The sequence below is a fragment of the Hirundo rustica genome, chromosome 8, assembly GCF_015227805.2.
Source record: "Hirundo rustica isolate bHirRus1 chromosome 8, bHirRus1.pri.v3, whole genome shotgun sequence".
In the NCBI taxonomy this organism is placed as follows: Eukaryota; Metazoa; Chordata; class Aves; order Passeriformes; family Hirundinidae; genus Hirundo; species Hirundo rustica.
In genome coordinates, this window is record NC_053457.1 from 1,349,452 (window position 1) to 1,365,749 (window position 16,298).

At 43.6% G+C, this 16,298-nt stretch overlaps 1 protein-coding gene across 1 annotated transcript; it reads left to right on the forward strand.

Annotated features, from left to right (window-relative positions):
• Nucleotides 1-122: 122 nt before the first annotated feature.
• Nucleotides 123-15,897, forward strand: SIRT1 (sirtuin 1). The gene is given in 10 exon segments (XM_040070653.2): nt 123-356; nt 359-557; nt 3,004-3,120; nt 3,938-4,179; nt 5,412-5,564; nt 6,629-6,776; nt 9,062-9,141; nt 11,458-11,644; nt 12,388-12,945; nt 13,843-15,897. Coding segments are annotated over 10 exon segments (2,241 nt in total). The 3' UTR covers nt 14,166-15,897.
• The last annotated feature ends 401 nt before the right edge of the window (nt 15,898-16,298 follow it).

Consider the following 16,298-nt stretch of genomic DNA (forward strand, 5'->3'; position numbering starts at 1 on the left):
CGGTCACGTGCGCCGGTTTGTTGTGGCGCGGTCACGTGGCGCGGTCACGTGCGGCGGCGCTGCCCGCGGCGGGCGGGGGGGGGGCCGGGCGCGAGGGGGGCGGCGGCTGCGGCGGCGCCAAGATGGCGGACGGGGACGCTGCGCCGCTCCGCCCGCGCGGCCCCGCCGGCCCCGGCGGCGACGGCGCCGAGCCCGCGGCCAAGCGGCACCGCCGCGGATCGGGGAGCGCCGCGCCCGCGCCGCGCCCCGACCGCGCCGCGGGGCCGCCGCCCGCGCCCGCCGCCGCCGCCGCCGCGCCCGCGGAGCCGCCGGGGGAGGCGGCGGCCGATGGCGGCCGGGCGGAGCGGGAGGACGGGCGGCCAGGCGGGCGGCGGCGCGGAGCGGCGCGGACGGCGGGGCCGGGCCGCGGGGCCTGCCCCGGGCGGAGCCGCCTCCGCGGCGGGACCGGGGGGAGGGCGCGGAGGCGGCGCCCGGCGAAGACGCGGCGGAGGCGGCCCCGGGCTGCGGGCGGGCGCAGTGTTCGAACGGGGCGGCCGCGGCGCCGGCCCCGCATCCCGGTGAGGACCGACCCCCCCCTTCTCCCCTCCCTCCCCTCCTCCGCGGGTCCCTCCTCCCGCACGGCGCCGGCCCCGGGTGTCGCACGGGGCGCGGCGGCATCGGCCCGGCCGCGGTGAGCGCGGGCGCTGCGCCCCCACGGCCCCGACCCCGCGCAGGGAGCGAACGCCGGTGCGCTGCAGCCGCGGCTCCGCGATCCCGGGCGGCTCCGAGATCCAGGGCGGTTCCGAGATCCCGGGCAGCTCCGAGCCCGCCCTGTCAAGGCCTCCTGCGCCTTGTGCCGGGCGCAGCACAGGGACAGCGGCTCGGCTCGCAGCCCTGAAAACATTCATTTTGCTGTGTTGCTGGCAACAAGTTATTAAAAATGAAAAAAATCCTAAGCCCGGTTTCCTTTTCATAATCTCTGCCGTGTTGATTATTTTATTTCTGGTCCTTGGAAACTTGCTCATAAGCTCCGGAGCAACAGTCTTGACCAGTTCCTTAAAGAACTGCAAGTGACAGTCTTGGCTAAGGTTTCAGTGACTGCAGCGCAAAATTAAACTATAATCTTTCTTAAAAGTTTATTTCAGATCATATTTGAAGTGTACTGGTGGGCAGCATCACTGTGAAAGTACCTCACAGTACAAACAGATCAGGTTTGAGTTGTTTCTTCTTGGGAGTTGTTAGTTTTTGGGGTTTTTTAAAGCAGTGCTTTGGAAAGATTTGTTAAAATGTATCAGACACTGCATTCTGCCAGTACAGCCTTTACATTTTATCCTGAAATACAGTTAAAAGATCTTTCATCTTTAACTCTGTAGTAAAACTCAACAGAAAATTTCTGTCTGTGCAAAAGCAAACCAAAAAGAACAGAGGTATAGGATAAACCTGGAGCAGCCTCAGTATTTAAAAGCTCCTCTGGAACGGCTCAGAGCAAAGCTAATGATATCTTCCCAGTGCCTTACACAGAGCCTTTTGCTCAGGTCCCTCCGAGCCTCAGGCGTGCTTTGCTGCGGCTGGCTTAGTTCTGTCCAGCCTTACCCCCTCTGGTCCTTTGAGGAATACACAGGGAGTGTTACAGTTCGAACTGTTACTTTATCCTGCTTGTATCTGTCACTGTTTCTTAAATCCCAGGCACTGGGACCTGGGTGTGAGGAGTCTTTCACACTGTAAGCTTTGGTTCTTGATACAGAAGCCAAAAGTTTAACTTCAGGTCGCTGAAGTTAAACTTGCACCTCAGTTACTGATGTATACTAATGCACTTTTCCATTCTCCAGAATTCTCAATATGTTCACTGACTTCATGGATAACGAGATGGAACTGAAATGCAGTAAATATGTAGACTAATAGGAAATAGTAATGTCCATGAGCACCTGTGGCCTCAGAAGAACAAGACAGCAAGAAGCAACAACAAATTTCTGTGACTGACCTCTTTCTGTTCTAAACAAAAATAAAGTATTTATGTCAACAAAGGAGAGGACAACACAACCTCTGAATAAAAAATGATGGTGTTTTGTGGTGTTCTTTGTTTGAGAATCAAGTGGAATAACAGCTAAAATAGTGCAGGGAGTTCTTCAGATAGAGACTGAGAACTACTGTAGTGATTCCTTGCTTTAGAGAGCAGGACTGAAATTTGTTCTTTGTTCATATCTTAGATTTTCCACAAACGAAGCTACAGGTGCTGAGGCTATTTCTAATAAAGCCAATAAAAAAGGTTGAGTAGTCTAAGTTCTAAGAAACTGCTCAGGTTGGAATTTAGATTCCCACTTCAGTGTGAGCTCTATAACACAAGTGCCTTGTTCTGCCCTGGGCTCGTTCATCAAGATGAAGTTAGATCGAGTTACTCTGGCTTAAGGCCACGGGCTGAGCCAAACCCAGCTCCAGGGGCAAATGGACAAGAGAAACTTAGTGAAGATGCTTCAAGGGAGCATGTTCTGTGTCACAGCTGCAATTTCATAAACTATGCAGTCAGCAACACAGCTCAGCTGCAAGGTAACACCCTCATGAAAGCCTGTGAATTTGTTGCAGCAAACGTGCACTTGTTTCTTTCAAAATGCCATTAAAATGCTCTTAAAACCTAATCAAAGATTTGTCTGCAGTGGTGACGTTTTCATTTTACCCAGTTTTTTAATGAGCTGAATGCAGTGAGAATTGTAAGGGAAAGACATTTTTAATTAACATTTGGATATTGTCCTACAGTGAAATATCCGTAATGCCCGACACTTTAGAGGATGAGATTTCACCAAGGTCAGCATCCAGCCCCCTGAAGCCCAGCATTAAGGTAGCAAACCCTGCAGTAAATCTAGCTACAGCTTGAAAGTGTTATCTATAAATGCGAAGAAAACCAGACATTTTCTGTGCCTAAGCGACAAAACTGCTGCTTGAGCACGTGATTTTCGTTTTTGTAATCTGTTTGAAGATATACTGAGCCCTTGGGCTGGAGTGTAACCCCTTGGTCATGCTGTCTTGCAGATAACTTCCTCCTCAGCGATGAAATCATAGCCAATGGCTTTCACTCCTGTGACAGTGATGAAGAAGACAGAGCCTCACATGCGAGTTCCAGTGACTGGACCCCAAGACCGCGTATAGGTAGAAGCCTGGAGCATGTTCTTAGATGCTCTTTGCCTTTGACAAGTCACTTAATCCTCCCCAGTATTAAAATTATTCTTCCTGTTGCAAAAATACTGGCAATTAGTGCTTCTGAACAGCTTAGAGGTGTTGGCTGTATTCTGTATGTTATTTAAGAAGTTTAAAAATGAACCCCTTGAAACTTGCTGTATTTTGATTAAAATTGTCAATGTCTTCTTTTTTTCTCTTGAATAGAAATCCTGCCATGATCCCTATTAAAAGCATACACACAGACTCACTAAATTAAACTAACTTATGGCATATTTCTACAGCCTGCCTACTTAGTATTAATTCTTTAAGGAACAAGAAGATGATCCCTGTATAATTTTAGGGCAACGAGCCCTCATCTTGAGTGTCTCTGGAAAGATATAATGGCTTGAGGATGTCACATCTGAAATAATTCATGTTAGATGACCAATAAAACCCAACAAAAATCCTGTAAATACTAAATGTTGGGAAAATACAGGTGGAGACTCATAAGAATCCTGTTGCACCTCTTTAAGAGTTTAAGTTTGCTGTGAACAGGGATTTCTACTTGACTGAAATGAAATTCTGACTTTCTATGAAATCCTTCATTGGTTAACATAAAATAATGATAAATAAATAAAATGCCAAGCTCTCACTTCAGAGTTTAGACCAAAGTACAGGGGTTTTGATGAATGGAGCATTAAATTGGATTCATCAAACTGTACTAGCAAGCATTAATAAATGTAACAATGACCATGATGATCTGCAGTACTTGACTGTTTTAAATATCTGTATTTTTAAATTTTCTTAGGTCCCTACACTTTTGTTCAGCAGCATCTCATGTTAGGTACAGACCCACGGACGATTTTGAGGGACCTGCTGCCAGAAACGATCCCCCCACCTGAACTGGATGACATGACTCTCTGGCAAATCGTGATAAACATCCTTTCAGAGCCACCAAAAAGGAAGAAGAGGAAAGATATTAACACCATTGATGATGCTGTGAAACTTCTGCAGGAATGCAAGAAGATCATGGTCTTGACTGGAGCTGGGGTAGGTTGGTTCAGTTCTTCAGGACAGTGTGCAGGGATGGGAGCAAGTCACTGTGCTGGGGGGAAGAGTCAGTCCAGTGCAAGGACTGCAGCTTCCATTGGAAATGACACCATCTCTCTTCTCAGAACAAAATATTCTTAGACGTAGAAACTTGTAAACAGCTGCTTCCATGCAAAATAGTTATGGAATAGGAACACATTACCTGTCCAGAACATCTATCCTAGTCTTCAGACAAAGGGGATTCCTTTTTTAAACTAAGTCTCAGTGGATCTCATATTAAAATCCCAGATGGAGCTTGAGGGACTAGAAGAATAGGATTTGAAAAGAGTTGGGGGGCAGAGGAGGAGGATGATCTAAGGATGGTTTGATCAGATTTCAGCAGACTGAATGTTACTCCAGCACGTGCCACTCTGATGGTGATAAAGCTACTAACTGTTTTACTGGGGAACATTTCTGAGCTGCGGCACATTTGCAGCTCTGTACCTGTGCACCAGATCATCTCTTGCTTCTGTTGTTCACACACAGATGGTGTGACACGATTCAGAGCAAGTGAGTAATTCAAACCAGCTTTGGAAGAGCACTGCTACTCCCAATCTTGCTCTTTCCATACTTCAAACACCTGTTCCTTCTCCTCTTCCCATGATATTTTTGGGTAGTCTGAGACAATGATTTCAGTCCTTATTGACTACTACAGTGCTTTGATTAGCAATGTTTATCAATAAAAAACTTCTGTCAAAAGGGATTTATTCTTCAAAAGTAAGAATATATTTTTGAAAAGCAAAACTATTCTGTTACTGTTTTAGCATGTAAAAAAATAATAAACTATTAACCACCATATCCAAGCCTGAGTTGGCAGATCGGTGAACACTTATTAATCAAATTTAATGCAATAATGCTCTAAATTTTTGTTCGTATCTTACAAAACTTGCAGTGGTAAAAGCAAGTTCTGGTATCCTGTTTACCTGTATTCTGTCTACCTGTGCAGACTGTAGTAAAGGGCTTTTTGTCCACTTGTCAAATTTTGTTTCTGCACTGTTTCTCCTGATCGTGATTTGGGAATTGTTATATTGGACAAAAAACCAAAGAAAAATAAAAGAAAAACAAATACAGAGAACCCGGACTGGTTTTAATGTTTCTGAGCACTGAGCATACAGAAATGTGGTTTCCAAGAGCAACGCTTTATAGTCCAATATGCAGTTTCACTTATTTCAGATTGCAAAATTGTATTTCAGGTGTCAGTGTCTTGTGGAATACCTGACTTTCGATCCAGAGATGGCATCTATGCACGCCTTGCCGTAGACTTCCCAGACCTTCCAGATCCTCAAGCAATGTTTGATATAGAATACTTCAGAAAGGATCCCAGGCCGTTTTTTAAGTTTTCAAAGGTATGGTTTTCCAACGGTTCTTGTCTTAGTCAGTAAAGACAGATGACAATATTAAAATGCATAACTCAGATAAAAACTAGAAACGTTCAGCAACATTCTGACTTTTTAAGCTTATTTTGCTGTTCCTGTTATAAGTTCATGATAGACACAACCATTTCAGATGGTTGAAAGTATCTCAATGATATTAAACAGTTTCAAAAGCAGCAATTACACCTCTTAGACAAGAAGGAATTGTAGAAACTGTGGACATGTGGAGAAACAAACACACAAAAAAAATTGTATTTAGTCTTCAATTTCCTTGGGACCAAAAAAAAATCAAAACCAAGACACAAGAATTTCTACCGGACCAGTAATCAACCACCACTGGTTGTGTTCATTCTTTCTTCCATTTGCTCACAATTCATACTACTGGTCCATCATGTTACAAAGCATGAAAAAGAAAGCCCAACGCGTTCTTTTTCTGCTTGGCTTTCTCTGAAAGCCTCCTGTCCAGATACTAACAAATTTTGATGCTCATTAGTATACTCGGTTCCTTTGGGTTTTAATATTAAAAAACACCACTCCCCACAAACAAAATCCCATCCCAAACCAACAAATACCACAGCAAGCAAGCAAAAAAATCAACTTAGTTGGAGCCTGTCTATACACAGGTTTTACCAGAAAAGTCCAAATCCAATTTAGCTGATACTTCTTCATTTTCTACTTTTTCACTCCTCCTCCTCCTCCTTTTCTGTCCATCAGAATACATGTTTCTAGTAACAAATATTGAGGTCATTTGACACTTACAGAGAAGAAAAAACTTTCCTATTTCATCATTCTCAAAACCAGAAAAAGATCTGGCCATTGCTTTTGTGGTGTGTAAAGGACAAAGCCCGAGCTGGCACGGAGCAGTTGATCCTGCCGTGCTGAGGAGCTGAGCGCTGGCACTTGGAGTTGGGTGCCAGGGCAGTGGCAAAGGGCACAGGGAGGAACAGGGTGACGGGCTCTGTGATTGCTGGGGACAACGTCCAGCTCAGGTAAAGGCTCTGGATCCATTTCCACTAGAGTGCTTCTGAATTCCCTAGGAAATCTACCCGGGACAGTTCCAGCCATCTCTCTGTCACAAGTTCATCGCTTTGATGGATAAAGAAGGAAAACTCCTTCGCAACTATACTCAGAACATAGACACACTGGAACAGGTTGCAGGAATCCAAAGGATAATACAGTGTCATGGTAAGTGGGTTTAGTTTCACTTCCCTGGGGGAATTCTCACCGGTGCATGAGACAAGGTAATCGCTGTTGGAATTAAACTTTCTTTCCTTGAATTCTTGTCTCTTGCCAACAAATATTCTGATTTTTAAGTGCTGACATTTTGTTTTAGACAGCTCAGATATTTAAACCAGAAGTGTTTCAAGTAGAAATAATGCCTTTCAGGAAGTGAGTTTGATGAAGTGTCTGTGTATCAGTGAAGATGCACACCCTGTTGGCACAAGCCTAGAACAAGCTTAGACTGTAACTCCTCAAATGCATTTGGTGCTTCTTGATCTGTGTGAGAACATGGAAATCAGTCTTGCCATGGGTCCTTCTCACTGTCCATCAATGGAATGGGAGTCTGGGTGTTACCTGACTCTTTATTTAGGTTATATTCCAATTAAATCTTAAAAGATCCAGACACTTCACGTATAAAACACTGAGGATTAATCACCAGTTCAGTTCACCTTCCTCAGTTCTGACAATCGTCTTGTTACACCCTCAGTGTCACACACATTCTATAATTATGAGGCCTAATTAAGTGGAATTGCTTGAAATGCTTTCCATTTCCAAGGACTTGCATATGTCAGGCTGAAAGTCCAAGGATTAATTTTCAAGTAAAGTATGCGGAAAATTAGTTCTTAAATGCATGTTTGGTAAACTTCAGACAAATAAATTATCTAAAAGCAGCACTGGCACGTTTGACAGGCCCGTCCATCTAACTGCACCTTTGCCAGGGACCAAACTCACGTGATTTCTGTACCTACAAAGCTTAGCTCAGTGCCAGGTCCGTGGGTTTTGCTTCTCCAGGCCCAGCAAGCACAGTATGAATGGGGCCCAAGCAGCACCCAGCAGCATCTGCCTGTCAGCTCCCCGCTGCTGCTTTCCATCTGTGCTTAGTGTGTCACGTTTTCTTTTGGTTGGCGCTCCAGCTGAGGCATTTATCACAAACCTCTCGTGGCTGGGTTTTTGCACATCACTTGCTGTGCTCGAGCTCCCCAATTTTCCAGCTGCGCACTCCAGGGACGGGGTCATCTTTAGTGTATGTCCTGTATACGGTGATTCTGAACGAAACATTCTTTAAAAACGTGCACTTGGAGATTTTGAAGCCTTTGGAAATTAGCAAAGGTGGCTTTGAGCACATCAAGCTTCATCTGACCTACAGCTACTGCTCTTTTACCAAATCGTTGTTGCCTAATGGTGGTGGCTGAAGAGAAGCCAAAACTCTTCTGGAGGGTTCACTCTGCTGTATTTATTCTACTTTTTCCTCTGGCTGGGGCAAATGGCAAGTTAATCATGAGCTAACAAAGAACCTTGCAGTGATTTGGGGAGTTCTTATGTGAACCTTCAGACCCATCTGTCACCGCAGACCTATAGTACAGTTCCTGTGAAAACTCTGGGGTCTGAGATGCATTCTGCTGTATTTAAAATGGCTCTTGCATTCAACCAGTGCATCTGGAATTAGATTGTATTCCTTGCCATTGCTGGAGCTGAGTGAGCAGAGGCCATGGCCTGCTGCCTGGGAATGGCTCATGCACGGGCACCAAATTCTGGTGGTGAAAAATAATTCACAGAGTGGAGCTGCAGGGAGGCAGCAGCAGATGCCCGACAGACGTGTTCCTAACGTGCTGTATGAAGCTCTGAATTGTTACTATCAGCTAATCAGAATGAGCAAATAACTGTCATAGCTCCCGTAGTCCTTGGAATCGCTCACGCTGCACGAGCTGCAATGCTGAGCGAGGTTTCAGAAGCTGTGCAGTTTGCAGGCCTGCAGTGATCAGCAGACCTGAGCTGCCAGTTGCTCGTAAATGATGTACTCCAGGTTTTTCTGTGCTTTCATTCTCTTTGTCTTACCCAGATACAATACCCTGAAAGCATATTGTCTTTACTAATGCATTTTCTTAGTTATTCTGTGCTGCAGTTTGTGGAGTTGCTGTGTGCTCCTGTTGTGTAATGAGGGCAGTTCCTGTTCTCTGCTCCTCATCCGTGCTTGCACAGGTTAGGGGAATGAGAGGACGCAGAATCATTTGTGTTGACATGCATGTGGTATGTGGCTACTTCTAAAACAAGATTTCTGCTGACTAACACCTAGAAGAACAACAACTTATAGTATTACAAGGATCTCCTCTTAATTTTACATTTCCTTTTTAAATTCCTGATTTCTGTAGCACTGCAACATAACAGCCTTTTGTCAAAACAGCTTGGGCATAAGATCAAATCTGAATGACTGAAAATCCTGATGCTACCATACGGGTTTTTCCCCTCAGGTTCCTTTGCAACAGCTTCCTGCCTGATCTGTAAATACAAAGTTGATTGTGAAGTTGTTCGAGGAGATATTTTCAATCAGGTAAAAAAATCTACTTTAACTCACTGCAGCTTTCTAATAACCAAACCCTGAACCACCACACTGGGATTGCTTATAAGATCTGCTTTTCAAAGCCTCCGGATCTCTGCATGTATTTAATTTCGTTTTAGCATTTCCTCTGGTATTTAAAAATATATTCAAATACTGTACTGCAAAAATTAAGTAATGGCAAAAATTAGAACAAAACCTTAAGAGTCACTTATTAATGGCTCCTCTGATAAAAAGTGGAGGTTAAATGGTAAGTAGAAAGTTGGATTCATACCTGGTTTGTGTTGATCTGAATTTAGAGTCACACTGAGAAAGCATTCTTAGCCTTTTGTATTGGCTGCTCTCTGAGCATTTACCTGTATTAAAAATGTGTTTCAAACAGCAGCTGATATGTGGAGAAATTGCTAACCAGAGAGCAGGCTCTAAGCAAGGATCAAATGGGGTGTTGGTGCTGCTTCCTAGGACTCCTGAACTATTCCATGTTCCAAACTCCCCATGGCTGGGTGTCAAGTGACCTGGGACCAAGGCAGGACTTGGTTCTGCTTTGTCACAGCAGATGAACCTTTGGCTTGGAGAGACCCTCTCTGCCTTTACCCTTCTTCCCCTTCTTTTGAAGGAACAGAGGTGATGATTCTGTGATCAAAAAGATCTTGTTTATGCAAATGGAAGGGGACTCTTTCTGCAAGCTCCGTGGGTTTTTTTGATAACTGCCTCAGAGTCCACAGTTGCAACTTTAGGTGAGAAACATGGAAGGGATGTAAATCCTTCAGGCATTACATTTGAAATGGAAATCAGTGAAAGCTTTCCAGAAGAGATGTTTGAGTTAAAGCTTTAAGAAACATGGATCTCGTAAGCCTGAAGCCTTGTAGCACTGAAATACTGAATATGAAATTTGGTTTACTTTGCTATTAAGAATATTATTTTTAAGAACATCTTACAGATATTTTTTGTTCCTTTACCTCCAGAGCCAGCTGGGCAGTTAGATTTTCTCCTTCTAATACATAAAGATCTGAGGAAGAAGTTCAAGACTCATTCTAGCCATCTGCCCCTCTTTGGGGAATCCTTTAGTTGGTTTCCCTTGACTGTGGGATTATTGGGTGCTCTCTTGCTCGGGAGCAGGGTGAGGGTTTCCACCACACCAGCTCCTAGCTCTTGTGCCAAATTGCTTCTTAACCCACAAGGCATCCATCCCACAAGGTTTTTCTTTGTTCAGTTTTTGGAAAAGATCATTTGACACTAGAGGAAAGCCTTCTACCTGTGGAATTTTCTGATTTGGAGAGTATTGTCTTTTGTCCCACTGCAGGCATCCATAAAACTATTTCTTCCATTTAAACTTTCAACATTCTATTTTTTAATTTTTTTTTCTGCAGCTGTTCTCTGTATAGTAGGGACTTGTTATGCATTTAAATGTCAGTTTTCAAGTATTTTTCTATTGCAATAGGTAATACACATATCTTTACACCTTTATAGCTGTAATTTGTAGTTCATTATGGTATCTATGTGATTACAGCTCCTTGGATTTATTGTGAAGTGTTATATTTTAACTCTACAGCCAAAAAGATTTGAACTATTAAAAGGAAATTGCTCAGTATTGTCTGCAGATCTATCACTCACCTTCTTGCTTTTCTTCTCTCTTAAAAAGTCCTTAGATAGGAAAGAGTTGAGAGAGGTCTCAAAGATCAGAAAACTCCCTGGCTCAGGAGAAAAGGGAATCTACTTCTCCACAAACCTAACTAGTGTCCACTTTTGTTAGTCAAGCAGGATTCTCCTCTGTTTCTGGAGGAATTAGAAAAGTTTAAAATGAAGACCAAGCAAGTTGTGGCCTCTGTTCTTGTCCTGTATGCTCCTAGCCAGCTGCCTGCCACAGTGCCCTGTATCTTTGTGTGTGTAACACAGATAACCTTTTGGAGAAGAGAAACTCCAGGTAAAGCTCTACAAGAGACTCTTGGATTAGGACAGGGTTTGTATCAGATCCTCAGCTGGAAGCTGATGGTGAAATCCAAGTTTTTCTCCAATTAAACTAAGAAAAATCCACTCCTGTCAAATGGGAGGTGTGCTCAGTTGGTGTTGAGCTTGACTGCTGGACTTTGGCTTGTGGTATAGACCTGTCTGGTTTCTCCCTCTTTATTCCTGCTGCAGCTTTATTTCCCTGAGCACCTGCTGCAGGCAGGAGTAGGAAGTGTAGTTGCTTGTACATCTGCAGACCACTGAAATGAGGAAATAGCACTGAAAGTTCCCCAAATGAGAGCCAGTGAGACATGTGAGTTTTTCCAGGCCCAGCCCTGCAGTAACACTGGCTGTTGTGTGCAGGTGGTGCCCCGCTGTCCCCGCTGTCCCCCCGAGGAGCCACTGGCCATCATGAAGCCGGACATTGTGTTCTTTGGGGAGAACCTGCCCGAGCAGTTCCACCGTGCCATGAAGTACGACAAAAATGAAGTGGATCTCCTCATTGTCATTGGGTCTTCACTCAAAGTAAGACCAGTAGCATTGATCCCAAGTAAGTGACTGTCTCTGGTAATACTTTCTTTAAAAAATTGGGACCAGAAGTGGAATTCTCGGTTAAGAAACTCCAAGCTCTTAGAAACACCTTTGGCTCAAGGCAGCGAGCACCACGTTCTGTAAGATGAAAGCTGCTTGCCTGTGTAAAGCTGAAATGCAAAAGTGAGAAAGTAACAAATTCTAGGTGCTTCTTCTACACTCCAGGTAGATCTCAAGGTAATGAAATTATTATCTGCAAAACTACTCTCTTAAATCTGAATGACTTTGTTCTAAGATTAATTTCTCTCCCTGCTTGCAATATGCTTTAGAAAGGCTTGAAGGCTTTAGAAAGGAAGCATCTCAAAAGCAGTATATTCCTCATGTGCACTTGACACATAAAACAAATGCACACAATCAACATAATTTGAAGAGATTATAGTACTAATTTTAATCTTTTTAATACTATTAATAGTGTTTTTAATGTTACTGTGGCCAGTATTTCTGTGCATATATTTCTCAGCACTTAAGGAACGCTTTCAGCTGAAAAAAAATGGGGGGAAAACCCCATCTAACCAGGCTACAGTGGGCATAGCACCTCAAAGCACCGTTCGTAAATTTGGGACTGGCTTGCCTTCTTCCTGACCCGGCTGCTTTTGTCTTGTTGCAAGTGAAGGCATGAGGAGAAGCCTGAGCTTTCTCAGTAGGTCTCTGCTGGAAGTAAAACCCAAGTGACTACCTTTGGATTCTCTTTTCCATCTATAGGTTCCATCCCCCATGAAGTGCCTCAGATCTTAATTAATAGGGAACCTTTGCCTCATCTACACTTTGACGTGGAGCTTCTCGGAGACTGTGATGTTATTATTAATGAATTATGTCAGAGGTTAGGTAGCGAATACACAAAACTTTGCTACAACGCGGTAAAACTTTCAGAAATCACAGAAAAGCCTCCACGGCCGCACAAGGAGCTCGAAGCGCTCTCGGCTGAGCTCCCTCCAACCCCTCTGAACATTTCAGAAGGCTCCAGTTCACCAGAGAGGATGAGCCCACCTGATACTGCAGTGGTGGCAGAACACCCACCTGAATGTAAGGTAGAAAACTGCGAGCCTGCCTCGGAAACTAAAGGGACCTGCTCAGAGGAGACGCTTCCGGACACACAGGTGTCATCAGAAAACCTTGAAAATCCCGCTAGTGAGCTAATGAACTCTGAAACGATGAAGGAAAATGGATCTAACAATGGAGAAAATAAGGAAAAGAGTGAAATATTGAAGAAGTGTTGGGTAAACAGATCTGCAAAAGAACAGATTAGCAAAAGGCTGGATGGTAAGTGTTAATGCTTTTCAGTATTTTGCATCCTTTTGGCTGCTACGTTTATGCTAGACTTACTTTAAAGCGGTAAATAAGTTACTCTTGAGGCAATCAGTGGGTTTCAGTGGCTATTTTTGTTCAGACAAGTGTCTACATAACTCTCATTGAACCATTTACTTCTTTTGGAGAAGCCAGTAGGAAATATTTTTTGTATTTCATAATAGGTTTTAAAATCAGTGATTACATCCTCACCTAAAAGATCAAAGTTTAGGAGGCTGAAGGTAGGTATCAAAAAATAAATCCCTTTGTAACATTTTCAAATGAATTTTTGGAAAAGTTAGTTTGATCCTGAGGTGATCAGAAGCTGGTCACAGTAGAGCGTGATTTGGTATTGCAGTAAAGCTGGAAGACCAAGTCATGACAGCATTTTAAAATCTCACAGCTGGAGTGGGGAACGTTTTCAAGGAAAGTTTAGACTTTCCAAGGAAGCCTTCTAGTGTGCAGTCTTGTAACTGATGCAAGGATTCAGGAATTAAAGTGCAATTTTCCAAAGGCAAGGCTGGGTTTAGACTTTGATACTCCATGCAGGGGCTCCCGTTCTGTCACAGGTAGAGGAAGTCTAGCTGGGAATGCGTTCCCTTGAAATAAAGCTGCTGGAACAATCAGCTTAAATTCTTTGGTGTCACAGGGAGGGGGAGGAGGAACACTGAGCTTTCCAGTGAAACATTTCTTTTGTCCTTCATAATAAATACACATACATGGACATAAATGCAGTTTCATGTAATCTGATTTGTCAGTTAAGAGTCACTGCAGAAAACAGATCTGTGCAGGTACCTTCTAGCCCCAAATGTGCCAGATCTCGCATCAGTCATTTACCTCAGCACGTCATTGACTGTTCAAATTCTGTTCCAGGTACTCAGTATCTGTTTTTGCCACCCAATCGCTATATCTTCCACGGTGCTGAGGTTTACTCGGATTCTGAAGACGATATCATATCTTCCAGCTCTTGTGGCAGCAGTAGTGAGAGCGGCTCGTGCCGCAGTCAGAGCTTAGATGTGGAGGATGAGAGCGAGATGGAGGAGTTTTACAATGGCATAGAGGATGAGGATGCTCCCGAGCGGGAAGAGGAGCCTGGCTTCGGGGCGGATGCGGACGAACAGGAGGAATTGGCAGCTGAGGGATCAGCTGAGACAAATGAAGCTGCAGGGACGGAACATCGGAGCCACGCGCTGTAAAGCGATCGCTGACTGGTTACAGGAACTTCCCACCAGCATTAGGAGCTTTGGCATGTCAGAATGAATGTTTACGTCTGAATTTAGAGCAACGAAACCATATGGATGTAGTGTTTATAAATAACTAAAACAGATTTTCATGCTTAGTTTTTTACCTTTTTCAATAAAAATCTATTACTGCGCACTCAACACTAACTCATCTTTTTTTTAAGGTACTAGGATTATCTAAACAACTGTCACTATGTTCACTTTTAAGTTCATCTGTCTGATCAGGCATCCATGTATATAATACATATTTTTGCTTAATAAATTTCAGCTTATATTATTTTTAAACAGTTTTGAAAAAGCCATTGGAATGTTAAACTAATATAAAGGGAACAGCTAATTTAGACCAAAGAACGGTATTTTCACACCTCTTGCTTTGTAACACTTTGGTTGATTTAAAACTCTTACGTTTCTGCTAAACCTTTCATTCACGCCTAGTCTGTCATTAAACACTGGCATTTTCTAAGACCTACTGTGGCAGCTAATTTTTTTTGCTTTACCAGTTACTTTGTACATTTAAGACATATTAATTATGAGCAGATAGCGAGGTGGAAACATGACGCAGCACTTGAGGAATCCAATGGTTTTTTGATTAATCAAGAAGTGCTGTGAAAATGCTTAGGTTGCTGAGTGTATGGCTGAGTGGACATGAAGCGATGTTGACATTGACTCCTTAGCAAATAGAATCTGGCATTTTAAACAGAAAGGTTCCCCCCCAGTCAGAGTCTGTCACACTGTGTCCAGCGCTCACATCTAGACCAGCTTCCTTTATAAACAGCATGTGAGGAATTGCCAAGGCTCCAGTGTGGAAGCAGAGTTCAGAAGAGGGTTCCTCCCAGCCAGGAGAAGGCGCAGAAATGAAGCTCTTCCGTTGTGTTTATGTACGCACCAAGCCCAGGAGAGACTGACTCCAGTGGTGGGAGCCTCCATTTCCGCTGCCAAAGAGCTCCACAGGGACTGAGGAGCTGCTGGCCCGAGGTCCCCATTCAGCTGGGAAACCTCCTCCCAGCTGCCAGCTCCACCTCGGACACGACGAGCAAAGCGGCTTCTCCCCCTCTGCCATCCCGAGTGCTAGGCTGCCTTAAAACTGGAGGTTGCAGATGTTCAAGTGCAGATTGTTTCCAAGCCTTTAGAACTATTTTGTACAATTGCACAGTGCGGTAGTCAGTGAAATAGCATTTTTCTATAAACCACTTTTTCAACATTGGCCCAAATGAACTCTACGATGTAGATTATTCATATACTTTGCTTTAATATTTATTACATTTTGGAAGATGTATAGTAGCTGTTCTTTGAACATAATACGACAGTTAATAAATATTTAAGAACAGCCTCCTGTATTCATCGGGAAGTGTTGGCATGTTGTCTCATTGTCCAGATTTAATACAGCTCTTATTTGGCTACATTAAAGAATGCAATATGTTTAGTTTTCACTTGCATGTCACGATGTATTAGTTTGTGCTATAGGAGATATTTTAAATTGAAATACTTTGTTTTAAATTATTTTTACAGTGAGGATTGTTTTCTGCTCTTTTATATTGTATATAGTGTCTTTTATGTAATCTACTGGCATATGTTTTGTAGAAGACTGTTTAAAATGACTGGCTATCTTCCTGCAACTTTTGAAATACAAACCCAGTGTTTTATACTCGTACACTCTGTTCTAAAGTCTATTAAAATTGTCATTTGATTTCTGGGTTCCGTTAATTTCTAGCTATACCTTACAAACTTAGCAAAGATACCCTAGAAAGTCAAGGTATACCCTGGCTAATGGAAGGCATGAAATAGGAAATGGCTTTTCTCCACCTGCCCCTGGTGAAGCCTGAATGGTTCTGGGTTAATCCCGTGGCTCCCTGGGGGCTGCAGCTATGATGAGCCCTCCCCAGACTGCAACAAACCCCTTCCTGTGGCCCTCAAGGACCAGGGCCCAGTTCAACGGGTTTCCCACTCTGTAACACCTTACTGTGTGGGTGCTTCCACTTGTGGTACTTGTGAACCACCATCTCTCAAATAATAACTGATTTATACTGGAAGAGAAAAAAAGAGATGATGGAACTCACACGCTTGAGGCACGAAGTGTTAAAAACAGAC